Below are 25,682 nucleotides of genomic sequence, written 5' to 3'. Positions count from 1 at the left end.
CAGACACAAGCTGAGTTTTTCTGTGATTATATCCCTTTCAATCGCAGGCTGCCAAACACTTTTGATAACTGCCATTTGGCTTCCTCTCATGCTCCTTTTAGCAGGCAGTTCATAAGTATGCTTTCCTTTTTATTTTTTACTTTTTTTTTTAAAAGTTTATTTATTTATTTTGAGAGAGAGAGAGAGAGAGAGAGAGAGAGAATCCCAAGTAGGCTCCGCACTGTTAGCGCAGAGCCCGACACGGGGCTCCAGCCCACAATGAGATCATGACCTGAGCTGAAACCAAGAGCTGGATGCTTAACCGACTGAGCCATCCAGGCGCCCCAGTACCCTTTCCTTTTTAAAAGTACGTGCTCTAATGAATACGTAAAGAATCCAGGTTTTCCACATTGAATGTGAATTTGTGAAGAACATTAATACAAAGGAGATGAATTGAAATGCTGAAACCATTAAGTGAGGCGTGCTGAGTCTGTACCTGCCAGTGGTGTCCATGGACCAAACACACTTGCACCAGATCTGAAGATCCTTCGGTGTGCTGGCCTCCCCCGCCGTCCCTACCACGGACTCTCTCCCAGGAGAAGTGGGTCTTACTTTTCTAACAGATGGACCACTTCCTTCTTTAACCCTACCCTATATCTCCAAAGGCTGCTCAGTGCTCACATTACTGATTAGCTGTATTTTCATGAGCCGTCGATAATCCCACATCAACCTTTTATAAAACTATAAAATTGGGGGCGCCTGGGTGGCTCAGTTGGTTAAGTGTCTGAGTTTGGCTCAGCTTGTGATCTCATAACTTCTGAGTTCAAGCCCCGTATCAGGCTCTGTGCTGACACCTCAGAGCCGGGAATCTGCTTCAGATTCTGTGTCTCCTCCTCTCTCTCTGCCCCTCCCCTGCTCACACTCTGTCTCTTTCTCAAAGGTAAATAAAACATTAAAAAAAATTTTTTTTAACCCTATCATTGGATGTTTGTGCTTTTAAGTTCTTATTTGTGGCAGAACCCTAGTGGTGAGCTTTCAGTGACAACACACTGCTATTTTGTAGCAATTCACATTGCTTTTGAAGTGAAAAGGAGATAAAATCATGATCGCTGTAGAGAATGGCTTTTCCTTTTGAAGGTTTACTACTTCGGAGTAATGCACCAGTTACAACAGTGCTGCCGGTAGATTTTAAGAGTGAGAGTGTGATCGTTTTCAGGGGATGTATGTTTGCAAAGCTGAGGCATGGTGCACACTGTTAGCTCAGTGGGAAGCAGTAACAGAAGCTATCTGGTGCTTAATGAATGAGTAATAATTGTTGTGTTTTTTTTTTTTGTTTTTTTGCCTTGCAGGCGAAAAAGGTGTGAGGGTTGAACTCAATAAGCCTTCTGATTCAATCAGTAAAGACGTCTTATAGAGCCTTTGATCCAGCAATACCCCCCTTCACCTACAGTAATTGTTGACACGATTTGTTAACTTGTGAATACAAATAAGTGGGATAAAGACAAATAGACAACCAGTTGGCATTTTAATAAGGAAACAGAAACAACTTCTTTGTGTTGCATCAGAAGGAAGATCTGGACTGCGTGACTTTGTACTGCATGATCGACTCCAAACCTGTGATTGCTAACGGGAAGAGTATAAGCTACCAGCTGACAATGGTATTGACATCTGGACATGAAATAAGTGCCCTCGGTAGAATTTTTTCATTCTTAATATTTTGCCAGATCTGTCATCTAGATGAGTTCATTTCATCGCTCCCTTTTTTATATAGTCAAGTTTGAATTTGAAGTAATTTTTGTATGATCAGGTACAATATATCAAAACTGAATTGAGAAAAAATTACAGTATTATTCCCCAAAATAGCATCGATCTATTTTTGTAAACTTCTTCGTACTATTAAATTTTGCCCTAAAAGACCTCTCATAATGATTGTTGCCAGTGACTGATGATTCCTTTCATTTTCTTTTTACCTAACGTAAGAAAAGGAGCACTTTACTCACCAACTAAAAAATCAGATTGTTTTGTAGTCCCGTCTTGTACACTAATTTGAACTCTTAAAAATTGCTGCTGTCGTTTTTTTGACATTGTTAATGGAACATAACAGTACAAACCATCACCATTTACTACTACAAATAACTTTCAGTTCACATTTTATAAGAAAAAATACCCAGAAGGCTTTATTTTTTAAGTTAGAATTTTTACAAGACTAAAGTGACTGGCACTAAATGAACTTGATCTGCCCTCCGCATCAAGTTCCCGAGATAAAGGGCTTTCTCACGCTTTCAGGTATATTCTGTAGATGTAGAAGGTAACGTCCCCTTCCTAAGAGCTCTTCTTCCCAGCCAGTCAGTCGTACTTCCAATTTTGCTGTTATGTTTTCCTCCTCCTGCGACCCACGTGATGTGCAGATCAGAACCTTGCTTCTGTTGGATGGCGTCGGGGCGGGGGCGGGCGGACAGAGCGCCAGGGCTGAGCCGAGGTAGCGCAGACCAGTGCTGAGGCAGGTATTCCCTAGGCGTGATACTCGCCTCCTTGTCAGTACTGGAAAGTGTGTGTTTAGCTTAGAAAAACAAAAGAAGTGGAAAACCAGATGATTTTTTCTGTTTTATGATTTTTCTTTTACTTTTCAGAAGAAGAGGGAATATTACACTATCACACAAGGCCTCCCAGACTTCTGTTTTTTGATATATGAACTGGGATGGATACATAAGACTTCATTTTCCTGGGCGAGTCTTTAGCAGAGCCTAGAGGGTGGTATCCGTATTTAACGTGAATTAGGGTCTAGACCTTGCCCACTTCAGTTTTCTATCTCTGTCCTTAATCTTTGCCAAAATGTGTGTACAGAAATATTTCTGTATATTTCAACTTATGACAGTTTTAGTATCTGTATAGTTTGTATTCAATTAGAGACCTTTTCTATGGAAAGCTCAGTAATTTTTATTAAAAGATTGCTATTCATGTAAAACATGAAAAAAAAATCTAGTGAGACCAACAGTGTGGACTTAGGGTGGGGTTAAATATTCAGTATCGTGATCTCACTTAGAACTTGCAGGAGAAAATTAGAGCTTATGGTTGTTTTTCCTTGCCCGTGTTCAGTTTTGTTCCACTTCCTCTCTCTGTTCCAGATAATGCAATGTAACATCTCTCTAGTAAGTGCCTCTGCCAGCCGGACCTGGGAGAGCAAGCTGTCTTTGCCATCTGGTCTGCGTGCGGCACACTGCACTTGGCCTTGACTCAGAAACGCTGTCATGTTTAGGTCTAGTGGAGACTGTTCTGTTGATGGGGGGAGGGGGGGTTGTGTGATTGTCAGGGTGGGAGCCCCTGTGTCATTCACATGTGTGTCTCTGCAGTTGTGCAAAGTGTCAGATTCTACTCTATGTGGGTTGTGCTTTCCAGGCAGGTCTTAACATTTGTACTTTTCGGAAAATTTTATCTAATTCCTTGGAGATCATTGTGAAAGGATCAAGGAATCCAGGAGAGCCATTTCTTTAATATCCATTTAAAACCTGTTCGTTTCATGTTAGCGGGACCGTTAACTTGTCACCAAACAGGACTCTGTTTAAAACAAAATTTAAAACTACTTGTGGCCTATATATGTTTAATCCTAGTTAAAGACAAAGCTTCTAATGCTGTTTTTCATTGAATACATTAACCGGCTGTAAAACACAGACCTTTATCAACAGCAGGCAAAGAATTTCAGGATTCATATACAGATAGACGGGAAAGTCATGTAATTTGAAAAGCAGTGTTCCGTTACGAAAGAGCTCTCAAGTTGCTTGTAAAGCTAATCTAATTAAAAAGATGTATAAATGTTCTTGAAAAATTATGGTTGTTATTTCCAGCTGTCTTTTTTTTTTCTTTCGGTTTTTAAATCTTTTATCCTACACGGACAGTCTTAATGGGCCCTTCTATCAGATAATGTGCTTTTCTATCACACATCTCTGGCTCAGTCCAGAATGTCTGGGATGACTTTTTATAAATGATAACGAGGGAAAGAGAGAACAGTAAACACAGGAGTCTAACAATCCTAGAGACGTCCTGGGGGTGATTGGCCTGTCCATGGGATCCATGAGCTCTCCGTTTGGATTCTCAACAATTGGATTCTTGCCCTTTCGACAGAATTTTTAAAACTACCCTAACACCAGGGCTGCTGAGCATATCTGTATCACCCACTCTGCAACAAACAAGAAGGGGCATCAGGCATAGATCTATAATTGTCACAGGTGTCCTATCTATGTGTGCACAAAAGTTTACTTTGTGTGGTCATGGACTAAAATATAAGAGCTCTTGTGTGAGATCAGTAGACACGTTCCATTGTCTCTTATCTAAGAAACTTTTAGTGTGGTGTTCTCGTTATTTTCCAGCCTCTCTCTTGGGGCATTTGGATAACTGTACCGAAATAAAGCTGGGTGGATGAAAGGAGAGGGCAGATGAGTCTGAGACGAAGACTAATTAAATTAGATAGTGTTGTGAAAAGAGCACAGGACTGACAAATCTCTCTTCAGTTCTGGCCCAGGAACTTAATTATGTGACCGCTGGGGACTTCTTCATCTGAAAATAAACACAGTAGCTCCGGACCTGCAGAGCTGTGTGAGACCTAATGAAGTACAGATTATTTCCCAAGGTGCACATGGCCCAAGGATGGAGAGCTCCGCTGTGGCTGTGGACTCCGATGGTCAGTATTTGTACCGTACATTTAATAATGGACTTGTAGACTGGAGTTTCTCTGTTAGTTTATAACCACGCAGGAGTAAATGCCCAGTCTCCACTACCACATCTGAAGTCAGGAATATGTTCCCCAAATTCTGCTGTTGGTTTTAATGCATATTCTTTTCCTGATCCACCAGCAAGTAAATTTCACTTGAAATAGGGCAAGTGCCCAAGGATAAACCATTGGACCAGTGATGTTCGTGAAGGGCCTGGCCTCACGAGCTGGAAAAAGTTTTGTAAGGAGAAAACAAGAAGAAACCACTTCCCAAGACAGGTGGAGCCCTAACAGCTGCCAGCAGCCAAAGCGCCTTCTATCGAACGGGTGATCTTTTAACTCTGAACAAGGTGTAAAGTTTATTAGATAGGGCGTTACTGGATCAGGTCTTTTCATTGGGATTAGGACCTGTCCTGCCAAAGTTAATTACTGTTATTATCGAGTTCCATAAAATCCCTCTACATTTTTTTCCCTCCGAACCAGCAGAGTAGGCCGAGCAAACCTCATCTCCGTTTAGAATTGCAACAGGATAGCGCAGTGATTGGCTCACAGTCACGGAGCTAGTAAGCGGTAGTGAGCATCGGCTTTCCTTTCCTTGTGTAACTTTTTAAAAATTATTTTTTAAGTAATCTCTGCACCCAGCGTGGGGCTCAAACTCCCAACCCCAAGATCAAAAGTGACATGCTGTACTGAGCTGTCCAGGCGCCCCTGTTTTCATAGTCAAAGCTATACATGTACATGTAGCCAAGTCAACTTGTTCTGTAAGGGTTTTTAAGGAAAACAGCCCTCCTGTTCTTCATCTGAGAATTTAACTCTTACATGACTCTTTGGGTTTAATTAGTGGCCAGAAGAGGTCTAAGTAACATAATCCCATTGCTCCATGTTGGATCTTCAGTGTGAGACCTTATGTACTGACCGGTTCCCCACATGAAAGATAAAAACGTAGGTTCCTATCCGGCCTCCCTCACCATCCCCGCCAAACATGTACAGCACGCCTCCATATCCCCCCATCTTCCTTTTGTAATTCTGTCGTAACCTAGATCAGGTTGATAGTCAAGACTACTGGTGATACTCAGAGCATGGTTTACACGGAGGAAATAGTGACGACTTTTCTTCCACAGTTTTTGCTTTTATCCTGATGTCCTGATTTTTCATACTTTTCCTGTGGCTTCTAGCCTGCAGCAGTCCGGAGCGGCTGTCCTCTCTGCCTGGTAGACAGCCGTCTTCCTGAGGTCTCCTTTGCCCATTGTTCTGGAGACCCCCTCCACCACTCCCTGTTGGGTCTCCTGTTTCCTGGATCCCTTATCTTCCCCTTTCTCGGCTGATTTCCTCGGTCTGGTGGAGCATGTCCTTCACATGTCTTCCTGGGAAAAAGAGTATGTGGGTGGTAAATTTCCCAAGACCAGTGTCTTTATTTTGCCCTCACGCTTCGTTGGTAACTAGAATGGAGCTTACCATTCAAGTTGGGAAATCATTTTCCTTCAGCGTTTTGAAGGCATCGCCTCACTGGTTTTAGGTTCCAGTGTGGTTGCAGAGAAATCCGAGGCCGTTCCTACTCCTCTTTATATGTAGCCTGCTTGTCCTCTGTGGAAGCTCCTGGAATGATTCTTCGCCCCCGGGTCTCTGTAGTGTTACAGCATGCTTTAGCACGATCCTCTTTCTCAGCCAGTGTAGCAGGCACGCAGACTGTACCTTCGCGCCCCACATTTGAGGATGTTTTCTTAAACTAGGAGATTATTTCTCCTCTCCGTTGTCTTGCTCTTTCGGGAACTTCTGTTGTCCAGACAGGGCATCGACTGGTTTGTGCATATTGCTCTTAGTTACCGTGTGTCTTTGTCCTTTACTTGTTTTACATCTCTTTTCCAGTTACGCCAAGTGAGGGTTTGGTGTTAATTTCCAAGAGCTCTCTTTTCTTCTCTTAATGTGTGTGTGTGTGTAGGATACAATAAGCTGTTCTATTTAATAGATACAGTATTTAACCTTACTTTGTGTTTAATTTTTCTCTTTCACGTTGTAAGTTTTGCTCAGATGTCATAATTCTTGTGCGTTCATATTTAAGGGGAGGTAGCTGGGCTTCTGGTTTTCCAAGAAATATTGGCAGCTACCTAAATCTGAATCTCTCTCATAATCTTCCCAAGACCATACAGACAAGGAGAACCAAGTAAGTTCCCTATAACGCATACCTGCAGTGTAAGTGGGAGACACAGACAGAAGTTCAGCTTTCAGGAAAGCAGAGAAATAAGCATCCGAGGCCAGCATCAGGACCCATGTGAAGGCAGAGTCAGGTGGAAACTGTATGACAAGGGGACGAGGGCAAGAGGGGCCGAGTGGTGGCAGTACACGGGGGGAAAAGGCAGGGACCCCACCACGAGTGATGGAAATACAGTCCCGGCTGATGACGGTTCAACTTAAATGATTTTTTGACTTTACAGGGGTGCAAAAACAATGCACATTCAGTAGAAACTGTACTTCGAATTTTGAATTTGGATCTTTTCCCAGGCCAGCAATACGAGGTACATACTCTCTCATGATGCCGGATGACGGCAGCGGCTTCGGCTCCCGGGCAGCCATGCAATCACAAGGGTCGACGACACACTTCATACCGTTCTGCACCCACACAGCCATCTGTTTAGCACAGCATTCAGCTGATTACATGAAACAGTCAACACTTTATTATAAAATAGGCTATGGGGTGCTTGGGTGGCTCAGTCAGCTAAGCATCTGACTTTGGCTCAGGCTGTGATCTCATGGTTTATGAGTTCGAGCCCCAAATTGGGCTCTGCGCTGATGGTACACAGCCTGCTTGGGATTCTCTCTGTCCCTCTCTCTCTGCCCCTTCTCTGCTCTCTCTCTGCCTCAAAAATAAATAAATTTAAAAATTAAATTAAATAGGCTGTGTGTTAGAGGACTCTGCCCAACCACAGGCTAACATAATTGTCCTGAGCCCGTCTAAGGAAGGCTGGGCTGAGCTAGGATGTGGGGTAGGTTAGGTGTATTAAATGCATCTTCAGCTTATGATGGGTTTGTTCCACTGTAAGTTGACACCAGTTCACCAGAGCACTGGCCACTGGGTCATCAAGAAGTTTGAAAGTTCATGAGATTGCAGGTGGCTGTTTGGGGAAAGTATTGTTTGTTGGAGGAGGGGCTGGATGGTAAAGTGCAAGAAGGAAGCGGGGGGAGGGGTGGGGGGGCTATGGGCAGGGGGAAATCACAGAATCAGAAGAGAACCACCCTCCCAGCTCAAATAGCAAAGTGTTCCCTCTGAGGAATACTGCATGTCACGGTACCAACAGAACACTCTGGAATCATACCCAGTAAGCCGCACAAACCCCTCATGTCTGCCTAGATAGAGCCAATTTTCTGCAAGTCAAGAGAAAGAATGCCTTTCAAAATGAGCAGAAAAAGGAAGACAACATTTATAAACACTGCCATAGGAAGAAGACAAAATGAGAGTCCATTCCAGCTGATGAAAAGCCTCTCCTCAACCAGAAGGCAGAGAAAACCACAAGAGCCAGGCTGAGTCAAATATCCTTACCCAGGACTTTGCAGAAATTAAACTTCACGCCGGAACTTGAACATTCAAAATGTCAGCACAGAAATGAAACAAAAAAAGAAAACCTTCAACGACCTGTAAAAAAATGAAAAAGACAAAATCATCTCATGATTAAAAGGTGAACAAGGGAGAACAGATTCAGGGAAGGGCAGTGAAGGAAAGTAGGAGAGCAGGCAAGGGTACACAGCAGAAGTTACACAGAGGAAGCAGAACGGGTGCACACAAGTGTGCTCACACAGTGACAAGAACGGACAGGCTACTGATACACAGCCTCCCCTTGTAGATCGAATGGAGGTAACTGGATATCTGGCATTAGGATGCAACTGAACAAGTGTGGGTGGGTCTATCTTCATAAATGAGTTCCCGGAAACCATTTATACCTGTGTAGGTACACACATTTATATACTGAATTTTTTTTTTTTTTTTTGAAGATTTTAAGTAATGTCTCCACCCAACATGGGACTCATCCCTGAGATCAAGAGCTCTACATACTGAGCCAGCCAGGCGCTCCTCTATTGTTATTTTAAATGTATACCAATACAGGGGCGCCTGGGTGGCGCAGTCGGTTAAGCGTCCGACTTCAGCCAGGTCACGATCTCGCGGTCCGTGAGTTCGAGCCCCGCGTCAGGCTCTGGGCTGATGGCTCAGAGCCTGGAGCCTGTTTCCGATTCTGTGTCTCCCTCTCTCTCTGCCCCTCCCCCTGTCATGCTCTGTCTCTCTCTGTCCCAAAAATAAATAAACGTTGAAAAAAAAAATTAAAAAAAAAAAAAATGTATACCAATACATAAAAAGAATCCTGTGAGGAATCTTGTAAGAACAACAATAAAACAAATACCCTCCCCATTTCTTTCGTATAAATGCAGATTTTCATACGTTTCGTTTGTAAGGAATATTTAGTTTGTAAACAGTGCTGCTAACCTGGAATGATTTGCATCTCTTAAGAGTATTCTAGCTTGAAAATGCACAAACTTTGGTTCTTCGGAAAGAGTCCGTGTTCATAAAGGGATTATTGAAAAAGCACAGAAAAACGAACTTGAGAAATGTCTAACTTAACACCACTTAACACCAAGAATCTGAGAGGCTCCTCTTTGTTCTTTTGGACCGCTGATGTAGGGTCAAGCGACATTATTTGTGTCCCAGGAAGCTTCCAGACTAATCTATGATATGGAGCAAAGTGCTAGATGTCAGACTCAAAGGAACAGCACTGTAATTTCAGAAATAGTAGGAAAATATAGGTCTTACCTTGTCTGGAAGACTTCCTGTTCTGAATTATTACCATTAGGCCCTATATGTTTGTTCCAGGTGTCTTTCTGGCAGAAGACTGTTCTGTTAGTGTATCCAGTGAAAGGCGAACTGAAAACAAGGTTGGGGAGGTGAGGGTGCCTTGTGCATCAGCCCTTGTTTGTTTGAACAAGCACACATTCTTGGCCTGCCGTTCCCTTCTCACAGGACTTGAGATCATAACCTGTCCTTTCCTTTCTATGAATCAGAACTGGCAGCTGTCATGCCAGTTGCTGGCAAGTTTCCTCCCTTTGGCTTCACCTTCAGTTTTTCAGATATTGAACTTCCCAGGAGCGCCCCCTGGTGTTCAATAAACGAGAGGGTAAATTTGGCCAAGGGTAATTCCAGCACAGAAACAAGCCAACGGCAGCTGGTTTCTGTACTACAGTATACAACACTGTGAGCCTTAATGATGATGTGGTTCCAGAGTCATTTAAGAAGAGCAAGTCTTTTGCTCTTCATTTCAAAAGACAGGTGATGATGAAGTATGATACGTAACAACATTCTGGGGGAATGTCAGAAAAGCGCTAATTACGTGACGTCCTTTTCTGTTAATTTTAACTCCCTGGGCAATTTAACCTGTAATGATAATTGTCACATTAGAGTTTCACTTCACTAGTCAACAACAACTACAACAAATTGCTAAAAAACCAAGACAAAGAATAACAGGAAACCCTTGCTCTTCAGTAGGAATTAAACTACAGACAGCTCAGCTTTTTTCTCCAAACAACCCAATGAGAGGAGGTCCTGCACGTGCCCCGGGTGCAGGATCCCAGGGAGGTAGCAAGTCTGTAAGAAGATACAGCAGCTATTCCACTTTGACATTGAAATTGACTTAAAAATCCTATGAAGTCCGAAAACATACAAGCTCAGTGCTTTAGGACAATGGGACAGCATGAGATGCTCGCTCTTGTGTCTTCCACTTAGATACACATTTATAGTCTAAAAAGCAAGACAGGACTTTCCAGATTTGAAGTCAGGTTTGCTAGATAATGAATAGCCCTGGCTCTAAGAAAACACAGAGTTTTTATAAAGTCTACTCCCCTCCCCCCCCCACCCGCAACCCATGTCCCCAGAATGAAGGGTGATAGCATTTAAAGGTGGACCCAGAATTTCCAGCTGGTATTAGGGTAGGAAGTTTGCTTTTTTTAAGGGATAAAAAAACAAAACCAACAACAAAATTTTCTTTGTTATAAATGACTCAGAGTTGGGGGTAACAATTCTTAAGGTAACATTTTTTCTCAAAAGTTTTAATGCGAATTGAAGGCTAAGTTCCAAATTTAAAATTAACTTCCCTTTTCTTGCCAGCCAACAGTCTTCCATCATCCCTTAAACCTGACCACCTCTTGATTTTACCAGCTGGCCCTTTCTCGGCCCACCCCTCTCTCATCCCGGCCAGTGCCCTTCCTCTGCCCATTGATGTTGCCCCCGGAGAATCCATCTGAACGCTTCTCAAACGTCCTTGACTCTCTGGCTTACAAATCTTTCCAACCCCCCCCTCCCCACCCCCACCTGAATCAAAAGATGTGCACTCTCAGGGGCCACACGAAGTGGAGAAAGTGACAGACAGGGTCTCCCCCCCCGAAACTCTATTCAGCTAGGTCTGTCTGCCGTCCTGCCGTCCTTCTGCCGTTTTACCCCTCACATCTTACTCTGTTCATTCGCAACAGCTTACTTCTCCCAGGACAGTGTGGTGGTCTGTCTCCACCGCCTTTCTCGTGCCCCTTCGCTCTGCTCGGCCCTTTCCACCCTTCCTTACCCGGCTAGCTTGACTCACCCTAGAAGACCCAGCTTGGATGTGGTCTCATCCAGGAAACATCCCCCGAAGTCCTGACGTCCCCACAGCACCCAGCAGAGAGCACTTTCTGTGTTCAAATTAATCCGCTCTCGTCTCACTCCCCAACCAAGCTGTAAAACTTACGGACATGGGGCATTTTACTTAGTTGCCCCAGAACCTTGTACAGTTTTGAGTCAAAAAAATGCTTACCTGCACATAATTTGCCAAATGAAGAGAAAATGATCCTCTACGCAAGCATATAACGGCATATACGCAACATAATACACATATTTGAAGCCCTTTATCTGTAAATATTAAGTACTATTTTTTAACTTCATACTTAAGAAATATCAAAACTTGTCAACACTTCACCAGACAAGCTAAAATGAAAAGGAATAATAGATAATAGTTAAGGTATTAGCTATTAATAGATAATAGATGGTAACAGATAATAGTTAAGACAGATGGATACCTGAAACGCTTCCATACTGCTGGCCCGAGGGTCCCCTGGCAGCATTTTGTAAAGCGAGACGTACATCTACCCTGCAGTTCCAATCCTGGGTATACGCCCAACAGAAATGAGGAAGCACGTTCTCAGCAGCATTATTCCTGATAGGCAGCCCCAGATCGGAAAGAACTCCCACGCCCAGCAGCAGCGGAATGGATGAATGAACGCTGGCATATTCATACAAACGCCGCAGAGCAATGAAACAATGAACTCAGACATCTACACCGGCAGCAGCAGCGAGGAGAGTACCTTTATGAAGTTCAAAAACAAGCTCACCCACCCATCTGCGGTGACGGAGATGAAAACCGTGTTACCTTTGGAGGTTGTGGGTTCGGACTTCAGGAGTGGGCACCCTTGAGGACACCTCCTGCGGGAACCGCAGCGTTCTCTAACTTGATCTGGGCAGCAGGCACCCAGGGGCCCCCCCGGGGAAGCTCACCCCGCTGTACACTGGGGATCTGGCCCCTTAGGAACACACAGGTCGTGTTGCAACAAAGTCGAGAAAAGGGAGAACCCGTGAACTAAACTCTCGGGAATATGCCAACCAACGTGCTAGAGGTGTCGCCAGAGACAGAAAGTTGGCAGACGAAAGTATCTTCGTCTCTTTGCCAGAGGTGGAAAGGAGTATTTCCGAAAAGAATTCTACTTTTCAAAATGCACAAATGGGATTCCTTTTTATTAGAACGATTACAACTTTGGCTTACGGCTCATAATACTGTTTCCAGAGAACGCGCTACCGTGAACACCACCGAGGCAGCTCTGTGACGTTGTACGTTCCAGGTGGGTAGCGCCGGATCCACTCGGCGACGCGTTGAGAAAACCGCTCAACCCAGGCCTACGAAACTGCAGTAGCTATTTGTTACTGGCAACATTCTAAAAGAGGTTTATTTTACTGTACTCCTTATGTACTTGAGCCTAAAATCAGCTGCCACCTTTCAGTGATGACAGAAGTAAAATTCTTTAAAACAGAGAAAATTTACTTCCTGTGAAGATTGAAAAAAAACAAAAACAAACAAAACAAGCCTCTGAGTACCCTGAAACAACTAATATGCTGTGTACCCCACATGGTCAGTATGTCTGACATCATGAAATTAACATCAGTTCTAGGACTGAGTTTTAATGTAACTGAAGAAATGCTCAGTGAACCAAACACCGGACAGGATTCCTCACGGAGTATTCTGAGGAAGGTGTATAAATAAAAAGATTAACTGCAAGAACACGAATATCTAAAAATTCTACGTGTATACATGCAGAGTAAACTCTGGGCTACAGTATACACAAGGCAGGAGTGAACGGTAGCGCCTTAAAACATAAAATATTTTTCATTATAATCTCATGTGTATATATAAAATAGAACTAGATTCTAACCGACAAATCTGAGTATGTACCAGAACTTCCTGAGGGCCTGACACTAGACTAGTGAGGTAATACAGGTGGCGTGTGACACCCGTCTGTTTTCCGAAGACCTTTTCAACTTTTGCCATCGACGCTAGCGCCTTCAAGGCACCGGTCCAAGTGCTCGTTAATTTGCGACTCTAGGACTTCGTTCCAACAAACAGGACAACTGACCGCTCTGCTCTGACTGGCTGAAGGGCTGGAGCTCTGAGCCGCAGCTGGAGGATGTGAACTCCACTTAGAATCACTTCCACCACGTTGCACTTGCTCTTTCTTGATAAAAAGCTCGTCAGAAACAGACTGGTCTTCTAGCCTGGCTCGTTTACTTGGCAATCTCTCTTCGGGCCCGCTCCCGTCCAGGGCCGCGGTCACAGGTGTCGATTCCGGGGCTTTTAAAGAATTTCTCGGGGCTATCTTAGAGGAGGGGACCCTTCTGTGAGACGTGGAAGAGACGGAGTTTTTAGGGAGGTCGCCGACTGCCCCGCTTTTTGGTGGAGATCCACTCACACTTCTGCAGGCCTTCTGGTTGGCAGCTGACACTCTAGGAAAGTAGTTGCTTACGACATTTTGGCGACTGGCAGCAAGAACAGGGGCGACGAGAGAGGTTTTTTTGCTTGGACCATTCTGTTCAGAGTTCACCTCCATTTTAGAATTAGGTCTCAGAGCTGTTGCTGAGCGGTCTTGACTTAAAAGATCTTGGGTTTTATTGACGGCGTGTGAAGCGACAAATCTCCCGGACGAAGGCGAATTGCTCGCGTCTCCCAGGACGTATCCTTTCCCACTGAAAGGGATCAACAGCTGGGTCTCACCTCTGTTGGGCTGATCTGCAAAAGAAAGCAGAGGTTTTCCTGACTCGAGATCAACACGGTAACAAATGTCGAGCCAATGGACAGGTTTTTTTTTTTTCAAAATGAAGAAATACGGTTTTATTCTGTAACTTCGGTCCCCGCACCAACTACCTATTCATCGGGAGGGGGACGATCTGCAGCAGTCAGGGGGCGCTGGTGGGGCAAAGGCCAGAAAACAACATCCTCTCCTATTTAGATCAGGGGTTCTACCATCCGAGGGCCACTAGCAAAGGCACTTGGACCTTGAAAATCGCATAGCGGTCTTGCAGTTCCGCCCCAGGGGGAAAAGTCGGCTCCCACATGCTTCGCTTTCCTCCGGCTCGCACAAAATGAGGATGCGTCATCTCCCCACGGACGTTCTCTAGCGCCTCCGCTCACTTAATGTTTTGGATTCGGGAAGGGCAGCTTATTACGCTCCTGCATCCAATCAGCAACTCGCCAAGGGAAGAAGCATTAACTCAGCGACCTGGTTCCCTCTTCAAGAGGCAGTGACTCTGAACTTCATAGGAAACGGATAAATCTTGCAGATGAAGGACCAGCACATACATGTCATATCCTTTTCCCATTCTCCCAATGAAAACACGTCCATCCACAGAAGTCACTCGGACAGAATCCAACTGATAGGAAGGGGTGGAGTCAGGACTGATTCCGGGCATTGTTATTTGAATCCCTGTTTTTATTTTGACAATCTTTTTGCCTTCTGTTTCCCACTGACTCGGTGAGCCCAGACCGGGAAAGGGACTTTAGCCTCTAATATGGCCAGTGCAAACCATTTCTCCCTTAGCTCCCCTCCATACAGAGCAGCGTGAGTCACACTGGCAAAGGGACTTTTTAGTTTCTGATATGGCCAGTGCAAACTATTTCTACCTTAACTCCCCTCCATACAGAGCAGCATACGTTTTTCTACCACCATTTCAGAAAAAAACGTGATCTTCTGAGGTCCACACTTGCAAACATCTACACCAGCAACAATCCTTAAGCTCATCTAAACACCGCTCCTCCCCAGGCCGGGGCTGGCTTTTTGGGCCATCAGCCGCGGTCTCGGCAGAGGCGGAAGGACAGACAGAAGTACCTTTCTTTTCGGCCGCCAGCTGCCTTCCTAGTTTTGTCTTCCCCTTGCCTTTCCGGGCGTAGTTCTCCGGCTCCTTGATCTTCACGTAGGTGCCACCACACTTCTGCTGGTGCTCTGCCCACCAGTAGTCGTGAGCGGATGGCGCCCTGTTGGTGGCGCGTTTGACGTAGCCGTAGTAGGGCTTCCTGTGCCGACACGGCCCGTCACAGCGCCACCAGTGTCGCCGGTACTCATCCACCTCGTCGTGGAACGTGTGGTACACCTGCGCGGACAGAACGCGGTAGGCGTTAGGGGGGCAGGTTAACGATTTCCAGAAAATACACGGGCAGCCTTTTCTCGGTTTCAACCTTGCAGCTTCCGAGAGCTCTCTGCAGGGATACCCGGGGGAAGGTGGCAACTAGATTTAGCTTCTGTTCGAAATTTCACGTTAATGGAAGGGCAGCAGTTCATACTCCAGGAACTGTGTGAAGATAGAAAACCGTGAGATCGGAAGACAAAAGAAAATATTTTCTGACTCGCCAAAAGCTCTATCACATGCTAGAAGTTTTAGAGACCAAATCGTAAAACGATCAAATATTTGGATAAAGACAAAACTGTGCATAGTGCCATGATAAGGAAGAACTGTTGCCACTGCTCAGTGGCAACTTTGCCCTCAGAGGTGACAGAACCACAGGGTCCTGGACCACCTGCTGCAAATTCTCGGCCCCCGCCACCCAGCACCCTGCGCTGTCCCGGCCTCTGCCACACCCGCTATCCACAGCCCTGCAGCTCTTTGCTCCGGTCTCTGTAACGAGCCTCATAGGGCAGCATTTTATCTGGTTAAGGCAAAGGCTCCCCAGGATCGTTTTCATCTTTATTCCCCTAGTGGCTAACCTAGGCTCCGGCACAGTGAGTACCTGCTTGCTGCCTGGGTGAGTGGAAAGCTTCACTCCTTGACTCAAATAAAATTCTCTGCGAATGTGCTTTTTGATCCTTACATGGGATCCTTTCGTTTCACCTTCAAGATGGGACCTTACTCAGAACCCAAGCAGAGGACAGATCAAAGAGGTCTGAAAGGAAAGTTAGCCCTACCACCTTGGGGGCCTGGAGGATAGCAGGGCACCATTTAAAAACCGATAATCTGGGGCGCCTGGGTGGCTCAGTCAGTTAAGTGTCTGAATTCGGCTCAGGTTGTGATCTCAGAGTTCGTGAGTTCAAGCCCCGCGTCGGGCTCTGTGCTGACAGCTCAGAGCCTGGAGCCTGCTTCGGATTCTGTGTCTCCCTCTCTCTCTGCCCTCCCCCACTTGTACTCTGTCTCTCTCAAAAATAAATAAACATTAAAAAAATTTTTTTAAGAACAACAAAACCCCAGAAAGTGTCTTTTAAAAAAATAAATAAAAAATAAAAGCGTGTGATCCTAAATAACCCTGAGTACCTTTTTCTTCTCTCTTCTCAGTGGAATGTTACTATTGTACAAGATAAGGAGCATCTGTAGATGAGACTTTTTTATTTTAATTTTTAAGTAATCTCCACACCCAACGTGGGGCTTGAACTCACAACTTCAGGATCAAGAGTGGCATACTCTACCGACTGAGCCAGCCAGGCGCCCCAATGAGACTTTTCTTAACCAGAGACTGAATTTTCTAATAAATTCCCCTAAGGGAATGTGAAGCCTTCCATAACTCTACACCTAGTTTTATAGCACCTCTCCATCCTAAGCAAAAATCTCGTATCACTTGGCAAGCATATCAGTAACGCACAGTATATGAGGCACAGAAGGAACTGGAGGGCAGAGGTTTAGGGGCAAAGAGATCTGGAACGCCCGGCCGCTTCTTCGCTTCATTTCTTGGCCAAAAAGATCAGGGAGTGGGATCTGTTTTGCTTCCAAGTCCTGTAACTCCTCCTCCAGCATGGGGATGTGACTTCTTTAACGACATAGTCACTAAAATAAAATTGTGAAACTGGATGCCCTGTGGAGTTTGTTATAACAGGATGTAACCTGTAAAAGCAAGGGGTGTCCACTCGATAAAACCTCCTAAATGAAAACACACAGACGGCCGAGATAAAAGAATAGATGCTCTTTTTCCAAGTGAACAAGAGGAAGTATACCAGGACTTTGCTTAAAGTGAAAACACCAGTGAGGAAACTAAAAGCCTTTTGTACTGTACTAGCAGCTCCATACTTCTTCTGCTAATCTGGATTTGATGGGACTGGTTTTTAATGCAAGCTACTTTCTTGACGTTGAAGGAACTCTATGCGATAATGAAAAGAGCTCTGGAAAAAATGAAAACCAATAGCTAGAAAAAAAAACACACAGAAGGTGAACATTTCCATTTTCCACCACACCGGTCTTTACCGCCCTTTAAAGGCAGGAAATAACCAAACACACCAAAGAATTTAATCTTTGTAGGAACTAAGATTCTATTTGGTTCAGTCCAATTCGGTATTTGTTAAGGCCCCGTCGGGGCACTGCATTACACACCTTATACAGAGGTCTACAGAGAAACAAGAGCTACCTGGTGTTCAGAGGTTTGAGAGCAGAATAAAATATTATAAAAGGTACAAGAGCTGCTGAGGACATTCAAAGGAGGGAGAAGGTCTAGCGCACTGCAAAGATGAAGTGCATTTGACAGAAAACAGAGGAAATGGCCTATTTTAGGAAGAGGATGTAGGAGGAGAGGCACAGGGGGTGCAAAGTTCACTTTGAAACAAGACAGTACGGGGGCGTCTGGGTGGCTCAGTCGGCTAAGTGTCTGACTTCGGCTCAAGTCACGATCTCACGGTTCGTGGGTTCGAGCCCCATGTCGGGCTCTGTGCTGACAGCTCAGAGCCCGGAAGCTGCTTTGAATTCTGTGTCTCCCTCTCTCTCTCCCCCACCCCTGCTTGTGCTCTCTCTCTCTCTCAAATAAATAAACATTCAAAATAATTTTTAAAAAAAACTAAAAAGACATTACGGTCACTTGATAAAATGCATCAGTAATAAAAACAACTGGTATTTAACTTGTGCTCAAACCAGGCTACAATATTTTGTATTTTCTCCTCTGATCCCCCCCCAAGGACCCGCAGATGAGTTCGTGCTGCCCGGGAGTACGCGGGGTTGCAGAGAAGTTAGGGAGGAGGCCCCCCAGTTAACCATCCACAGAGCCAGCATCTCAACCCAAGCAGTCAGGACTCCTCACACTTTTTTGACCCCAGACTCCGCTTCCTACAATATTATGCAGAAAGAGGAATCAAGGAAGACTTTCAGTGAGTGTAACAACACGTGAAACGACAGAGCACAGGAACGATCGGAGGAGGAGGCCGTAATCCGGAAAACTAAGTTAACAAAGAGACAAATGTCATAACCCAGAGGTACCGCGGGCCTGCGGTAACCATGCACAACATGTCACACCAGATGTGCCATGAGGCGACAGCAAGGGCGCTACTGTGAGGCCCAAACAAGCCAGTCAGCTTTTCTCGGCCTGTCTTACCACCCACCGTGGAAAATCCTCAAAGTCGGTATTCGTTTCCACCCTGTTGTCTATTTTTAGTGAAGCCCCAGGAAGTACAGAGTAACTAACGACTAAAAATCATAAACGCGCGCGGCTTTACACACCGTTATGTTGGCTCCGGTCAGGCGATTGATGCGATGCATATGTTTGCAGAACTCTGGGCCGTGCCCTTCCCGGTCTTTATCGTTATTAGTGACAAATAGATAGGCGTGGATCATTTCATGCAAGAGGGTCTGAAACAGAAACATACAAATGCATTTGTTAGGGCGCTTTTGAAGAGAGAAACGCATTTTCCTTCTCTACCTGGGGACCTAACTTCCCTTGGACCACAGGCTCCTTTCAGAAACTGTTAAGTCATGAACCATTTTGCTAGAAAAATTACATACACATACATTCACAAAACTCAGCGCATGATATCTGAAGTTCTGCAGATCCCAGGTCAAGGACTCCTGTCACAGGAAAGCCCTTTTAATTCTTACTCAGAATCCAAAAGGAAAGATCAATGAGCTCAACTACATAAGAACTTTAAAATTCCGCATGGGGGAGAAAGCGGCATTGAGTGAAAAGACAAATTCAGAACAACGTGCAATGCCTCTCATGGGCTACTAATTCTTCAAACATAAGACCGACTGAAGTCAACAGGAAAATGACCTAAAATCCAATTTTTAAGTGGGCAAAGGTTATAGATGGCTCACAGAAAAACGTAAATGACCCATAAACATGAAAAGAAATGTTCGACTTCATTTATAAAAATAATTACAAATTCATGCTACCTCTCGCTTATCTAGAGGAGTAAATTCCCCAAGTTTGACCCCATTAGTAAAGCTAAGGGAAGCAAACATTCCCAGCTGTCTCTGGCAGGAGGTGCAAAATGTTTTATAAACCCCCACGGAAAAGAATTTGGTAACATCTCACAAAATGACAAAAGCATTTATCCCTTGACCCAGCAATACCTAGGCTAATAGGAAAGGTCATAGGTGCAAGGTTATTTTCATTGTGGCATTGTTTATGGTAGCAAAACAATGCAAGTAAGTGTCTAGCAATAGAGACCTGGTTGATTGAACTATGGAAAATCCTTACAAAATTCTATACAGAGTTAAAAAAAAAAAATGAAAAAGATCTCTGAAATCATTTGGAGGAACCTACAGAGTACATGGTTTTATTTTATTTTATTTTATTTTTTTAACGTTTATTTATTTTTGAGACAGACACAGACAGAGCATGAACAGGGGAGGGTCAGAGAGAGAAGGAGGCACAGAACCTGAAACAGGCTCCAGGCTCTGAGCTGTCAGCACAGAGCCCGACGCGGGGCTCGAACTCACGGAGTGTGAGATCATGACCTGAGCCGAAGTTGGCCGCTTAACCGACTGAGCCACCCAGGCGCCCCCAGAGTACATGGTTTTAATGAAAAAGGCGAAAGGCAGAAGACAGTACACAATATATCGTGTAAGAAGTATGTTATGTGATCAAGAGAGGGAATAAGAATGGACATAAATATTTGCAAAACAACAATAAAAGAAAAAAGAAACTAATGGCAAGAGTATCATACAGTAATTGGGGAGTTCTGGATGCAGGGATGGGGTGGGACATTTCTCTGTGTACAGCTTTCCATAGTTTGGGGATTTCTGAGTATGTAAAATTTTAAAACACACAAACAAACACTAAAACCTACTGCTCTGGTGAATAGCATCTGAAGGTAAATCCTGTGGCTGGCCCAGATTTCGTCTGAGTTTGTACTTAGAGAAATTCCAAAAATCTCTGACTTAAAACAACACCATCACCACGCTCCTGCTCATTCCCACACCACGAATGCAGACGTATAGGTGCAGAATTAAAAGTATTTAAAGCTGCTGTTTCATAATTGGTCCTAACAGATAGGAAGACGTTTTTTAAAAAGTGAAAGTCATAGAGGTCTTCAAGAACAAACCTTGTTCATAATTTTTATAAAAAGAATTCCTGCAGAAGAACCAGATTGCCATTAATGAATTGGAGGCTTATCAAATTATGCCGAACAGAAAAACGGGTGTGTCAAGCACTGTAACCTGGTCATTGTGAAAACACCCCTTTTACAATGATCGACTCCGTATCTCTGAAAATGAACTTAATCTTTTCAAGTAAATGCCACTCTACTAGGACTCAAATTCAAAGGGCATTCTACATTTCAATTTTGTCCAACATTCTAAAGTCATGATCAGTAACTATTCTCACAAAGGAGGAATAAATTTAGATCCCTAATTTGGGGTTCAACGGAAGCATCCTGAAAGCGGCACACGGCACCACACTGAACGTTTCTATTTGTATGTATTTTCTATTTTCCACATTTAGGCTAGATTCAAGGTTCTACTCAACACGGTCCCCAAACACCTCTATGTCCCACCACTGGGTTCTCTACCTGGCCAAAAGCAACTACTTCTAGTCCTCCATATGCCCCGAGATTCACGCCTCAATTTTGCTCACAGCATCCTATTCCTTCTGCCAAGAGTAGTTTTCCTGTACCATCTCTCCTTGTCAGAATCCGATCTGTCCCGTGAGGCTCAGCTCCACGTTCTCATTTGCAGCAGCAGCAATTACACAGCGGTAGCGATGAGGGGACAGGACAAGAGCTTTAGGGCCAGGGAAACTAGAGCCTACCACAAGGGTTTGTCACTTATTATGCACAAGACCTTGGACAAGTTACACCTTGCTGCTCGTCGCTAAAATGGGGATATCCTAATCTTGCGGGGCTACGGGAAAGGCACACACTGGATTAGCTATTAACTAGATGAACACTAGTCCAAAATCTGGCATATAATACGTGCTCAATAAAGAGTGAGAGGCAGGAGTGGTGATGTTAGGTAGTAATAAAATACACGCGTATGAAGCTTTTCTTCTCTGTCCTCAACCAGACTCAGTCCTTTCCTTCCCTGAATCCTCTTCATTATAATATGGGTCGCTACTTTATGTACAGGCCAGAGTCACACTGTTCCTCCGTGGGCCTTCTTACACTGATCTGAGATTGTAACTTTCTAACAATAGCAAATGCTCACTTGACAGCATTACCACACATTTTCCGTTCTCTTCTTGCCCGTTACTTTAAAAAAATTTTTTTGTAATGTTTATTTGCTTTTGAGAGAAAGAGAGAGAGAGAGAGAGAGACAGAGAGACAAAAGAGTGAGTGGGGGAGGGGCAGAAAGAGGGAGACACAGAATCCGAAGCAGGCTCTAGGCTTTGAGCTGTCAGCACAGAGCCCAAAGTGGGGCTTGAACTCACAGACTGAGATCATGACCTGAGCTGCAATCAGACGCTTAACCGACTGAGCCACCCAGGCGCCCCCATCGCCCATTACCTTTAAAAAGAACACTGTTCGTGTGTTTCCTTAATCATTTACACAATAAATATTCATTATGCAACTACTACTCTAATTAGGGCTCCTCAGAAGGTTGATTTGGTTAATTATGTTCAACTTTTTTGTTTTATGTCTACAGTTTTTTTTCCGCTTATTCACTGAGTTACCAAGAGTGTTGTGTTTAACATCTGCAACTATGATTATGGGTCGATTATTTCTCTTTTTGCTTCTACTAATTTATGCTTCATGTAGTTTAAAGCTACATTATTACTGTTAGAATCATTATGTATTTTTATTTAATAGATTATTTTACCATTATAAAACGTGAACTTTTTTTTCTAGTAAAACTTCTTCCCTTAAGACCTTTAGTTTGCTACAACAGCTTTCTGTTAGGGTTTTGGATGATATACTTTTTCTGAACCTTTCACATTTAACGTGTGTGTGACTTTAAGCACACCTCTTTTAATCTAGTATGTCACTCCATGTCTTAAACCAGTGCTTAGTCCATTTACATTTAATATAATTACTGATATCGTCTTCACACCTACCCTTCTTTTTGGAGGGCTTTGTTCCTTTATTCCTCCTTTCTTTTTTATTAATCAAGTATTCCTGTTGTACCATTTTACGTTTAGTAGCCATTTACTTTTTTTTTTAATTGTAAAAAAAAAACACAACACAAAATTTAACATCTTAACTATTTTTAAGTGTACAGCTCAAGAGTGTTAAATATATTCACAGTGTTCTACAACCCATTACCTTTTATTATCCTTAAAAACAGCATCTTTTGTATTTCCAAGCATATTTTAATGTATGTCCCATCCAGCCTCTACCACTCTATCTTCCTTGGTGCCTACGTTTCAAGTTATACAATTGGGGCAAGACAAGTCACACTGGGTATATCTTGAGGAATTTCAGACATCTTCTAAACTCAAACTAACCATAATCTGGGAGCTCCTATGGCTCCATTTTGCTAGTCAAGTGCCCTCACTCACGCGGGCTGGTTCTACCAGCTCAGCTAGATGTTCTGGGAGGACAGCGTCATTGTGGCTGAACAGAGGACAATCAAAATTTGTGTGCCTCAATAGGAAGATATGAGTCCTGATTTTTCTCTGCTTCTTAGTATGTAACTTAAACTAGCTTACTTATGCTCTCTGAACCTTAAATTTCTTCATTTATAAAAATGAGGACAACACACACTGCACATAAACAAGGTGGTTGTAAAGCTCAAATCCGGTATTATACCTGAAAAACTTTAACTGTGAAGAACCATAAAAATATAAGGTAATCATTATTATTGGCCCTGCAATTAAAGTTGTGAGGAAACAATTTTTTTTTTACATGTATAGGTGAATTCACATCAGTCTAAATCAATAATAAGCATTTTTAAATAACTGAGGTAAGAACCAAGTTTATGCAAAGGATACCTCTACAAGATCCTTTCTCGGTCTCAACTTTAAAAGAGGTTCACTGAGCCGGATGGAACACATTCCGCCCCTCCCTTCATAGCTGCATATCCCAGCACACCTGGAAAACAACCACCACAAAAGCATTATTTACCAAATATACACAAAAGGGAAATAGAAATGAAAGAGTAAATCACTTCACACTAGTTCCCACCAGGACACCCTCTTTGTCAGGAGATATTTGCATCTCACCCTAGGGAGAAAGATGTGTGAATGGTAGTGACATCCCTTGCCCCAGCCAGGCAGTGACTGTCCCTTGGCCTTGCCAGGCTGCAAGAGCCCAAAGAAGATCATCCTCTTCTGCTGCGCCCAGTCTCCTCCCTACAAACTGTAATCGGTTTGCGGTGATTACAGCCAGGTCGCCATGAGCACGTCTCCAAAGCGGTAACAGAAGCCTCTATGAAGGAGATTTGTTCTTTACACACAGTTTTCTATCATTTTCTTAGCCTGGCTTACTTAAGGCTGTCGTGTAGCACTTCAAAGACAAGCACATAGAACACAATCCCATCTTAAACTTGTTAGCTCCATTCGTGTGCAGGAATAGATGATTTCAAATTGGGACTTCTCTCCTTGGTGGGAAAGGGATCCTTTTAGAGGCATCCCCTAAGATCCCTTGGGTCCAGCAATATGGAAACGGTCAACCCTGTCCCCCTTCTAACACCTGAGCTCACTACTAAGTGGTGGTGTCTTAACGAGCATGGAAAAGGACAACACCCACCCTTGGGAGGCTTCCCTGTGTCCTCAGCATTCTTTCTTTGGGGCAGACTCCCTTCTCCCTCCTGGGTCCCAAAGCACTACCATAAGACAAATCTGGAATGTGTTAATTGATTTTCAAGCGACGGGAGATTCAGAGAAATATCCTTTCGGGACCCCTGGGTAGCTCCCGCTTTCAGCTCCGGTCATGATCTCAGGTCCTTGAGTTCGAGCCCCACCTGGGGCTCCACACTCAGTGTGGAGATTCCCTGCTTGGGATTCTCTCTCCCTCTCCCCCTGCCCTCCCCCCCCCCCCGCTCGTGCTCACTCTCTCTCAAAAACAACAAAAAACAAAGGAATATCCTTTTCTCTGTGTCCTTTATTTGCTTTTTAAGTTTATTTATTTCGGGAGAGAGAGCGCGTGCGCGCGAACACAGAGAGAGGGAAAGAGAGAGAATCTCAAGCAGGCTCCACACTGTCAGCCCAATGGGGGAGGGGGATGCAACTCACCAACCGTGGGATCATGACCTGAGCCAAAACCAAGAGTCACACACTTAGCTGACTCAGCCACCCAGGCGCCCCTCACTGTGTCCTTTATAAATCAAACTCTTGGCGAGATGGCCCACACAGCTTTCCTCAAGTTGTCTGAGCACGAGAGAGAGAGAGAGAGAGAGAGAGAGAGAGAGAGAGAGAGAAGGGAAGGGAGAGATACACCAGGAGATGCTGGCCCAAAACAAGACCGACACCGACACTCCCCTCCACCCCCCGCATTTCACAGACCCTGGGACCACTGGGGACGGAGAAAGAGGAGAAGTTCGCGGCCGGCGGCTGCAGAAGAGCTGCCAGCCGGTCTCTTTTCCCCAATGGGGTTCGAGACTCACAGGGTCATTCGCATGCTCCACTTCACCTCGACAGCCTCCAGCTGGCCCCAAAAGAACCGATCGTTGAACTGCACAAACAGGGCCTGCAAATCCGGGGTTGGGTCCACCAACTCCCAGGACGCGTCCACCAGCGACAGGGGCGCCTGGGCCCGGTCGCGCTCCGACGCCTGCAAGTTCCACTCCTCCTGAAGCCGTAGTGCCAACACCAGATCCTCATCCATCTCTGCCGGGATCCCAGGCGGCGTTCGCCGGCGTTAAGCGGGCCCCCAGGGGAGGCCGCGACTCCACCTCTCTGAAGCGGCGGCGGCGGCCTGACCCGGCTCCTAGGAGATACCGGCTCTCGGGCTACTCTCGAGGCAGCCCGGCGATCTCGCGAGAATTCAAGAATAACCGGCTCGAGAACGAGAACTGAATTTGCCCCAAACGCCGAAGCCAAGATTCTGCGGCTTAAAGTAGAGAACTCAGCATGACACCTCTTAGTGGGCTCAAAACGTGGGTTCCCAGGCCTTGGTCTAGAGGAAGGTTTCAAGAAACCGGTTACCGCCTTTACGCTTCGCCACTAACTTCAAATACCAACGTCACGCTCAGAACATGCGCAGTACCCACGTCTCGCTGCCTCGCCCTCCACTCTCTTCCGCCACAGAGCCTCCGGCGCATGAGCCCTAGCCGCTGGCGTTCCCGCGCAGGCGCGCTGTCTGCGCTCGGCCCCTGCGCAGGCGCAGTCTGAAACTC

At 44.7% G+C, this 25,682-nt stretch overlaps 2 protein-coding genes across 7 annotated transcripts in view; one reads left to right on the top strand and one right to left on the bottom strand.

The window, feature by feature from the left end:
* Window positions 1–3,805, top strand: part of EGLN1 (egl-9 family hypoxia inducible factor 1) — a 57,163-nt gene extending 53,358 nt beyond the window's left edge. For all 3 annotated transcript variants that reach the window (XM_030334019.1, XM_030334018.1, XM_030334017.1), the window contains one exon: window positions 1,329–3,805. In XM_030334019.1, coding sequence (XP_030189879.1) covers window positions 1,329–1,393 — 65 coding nt within the window. In that variant the 3' untranslated portion in view covers window positions 1,394–3,805. The remainder of the gene's footprint in view (window positions 1–1,328) is intronic.
* SPRTN (SprT-like N-terminal domain) lies at window positions 2,134–25,565 on the bottom strand. Of its 4 annotated transcripts, none has more exons than XM_030334015.1 (8): window positions 24,951–25,565; window positions 23,338–23,437; window positions 18,693–18,821; window positions 15,119–15,380; window positions 9,480–14,022; window positions 8,220–8,312; window positions 7,206–7,329; window positions 2,134–2,539 (listed from the first exon to the last, which is right to left on the bottom strand). In XM_030334015.1, the coding sequence occupies exons 1-5, from the start codon at window positions 25,169–25,171 to the stop codon at window positions 13,274–13,276; spliced, it is 1,461 nt and encodes a 486-aa protein (XP_030189875.1). In that variant the 5' UTR covers window positions 25,172–25,565; the 3' UTR covers window positions 2,134–2,539; window positions 7,206–7,329; window positions 8,220–8,312; window positions 9,480–13,273. The 4 variants fall into 4 exon arrangements, with proteins under 4 accessions (XP_030189875.1, XP_030189876.1, XP_030189873.1 ...); XM_030334016.1 differs by having other exon boundaries at window positions 7,206–7,309; XM_030334013.1 differs by lacking the exon at window positions 7,206–7,329.
* Window positions 25,566–25,682: the final 117 nt, after the last annotated feature.

The sequence above is a fragment of the Lynx canadensis genome, chromosome D2 (genome assembly GCF_007474595.2).
Source record: "Lynx canadensis isolate LIC74 chromosome D2, mLynCan4.pri.v2, whole genome shotgun sequence".
NCBI classification, from domain to species: domain Eukaryota; kingdom Metazoa; phylum Chordata; class Mammalia; order Carnivora; family Felidae; genus Lynx; species Lynx canadensis.
Note: the sequence above shows the minus strand (reverse complement) of the source record. Positions and strands in the feature narration are given on the sequence as shown.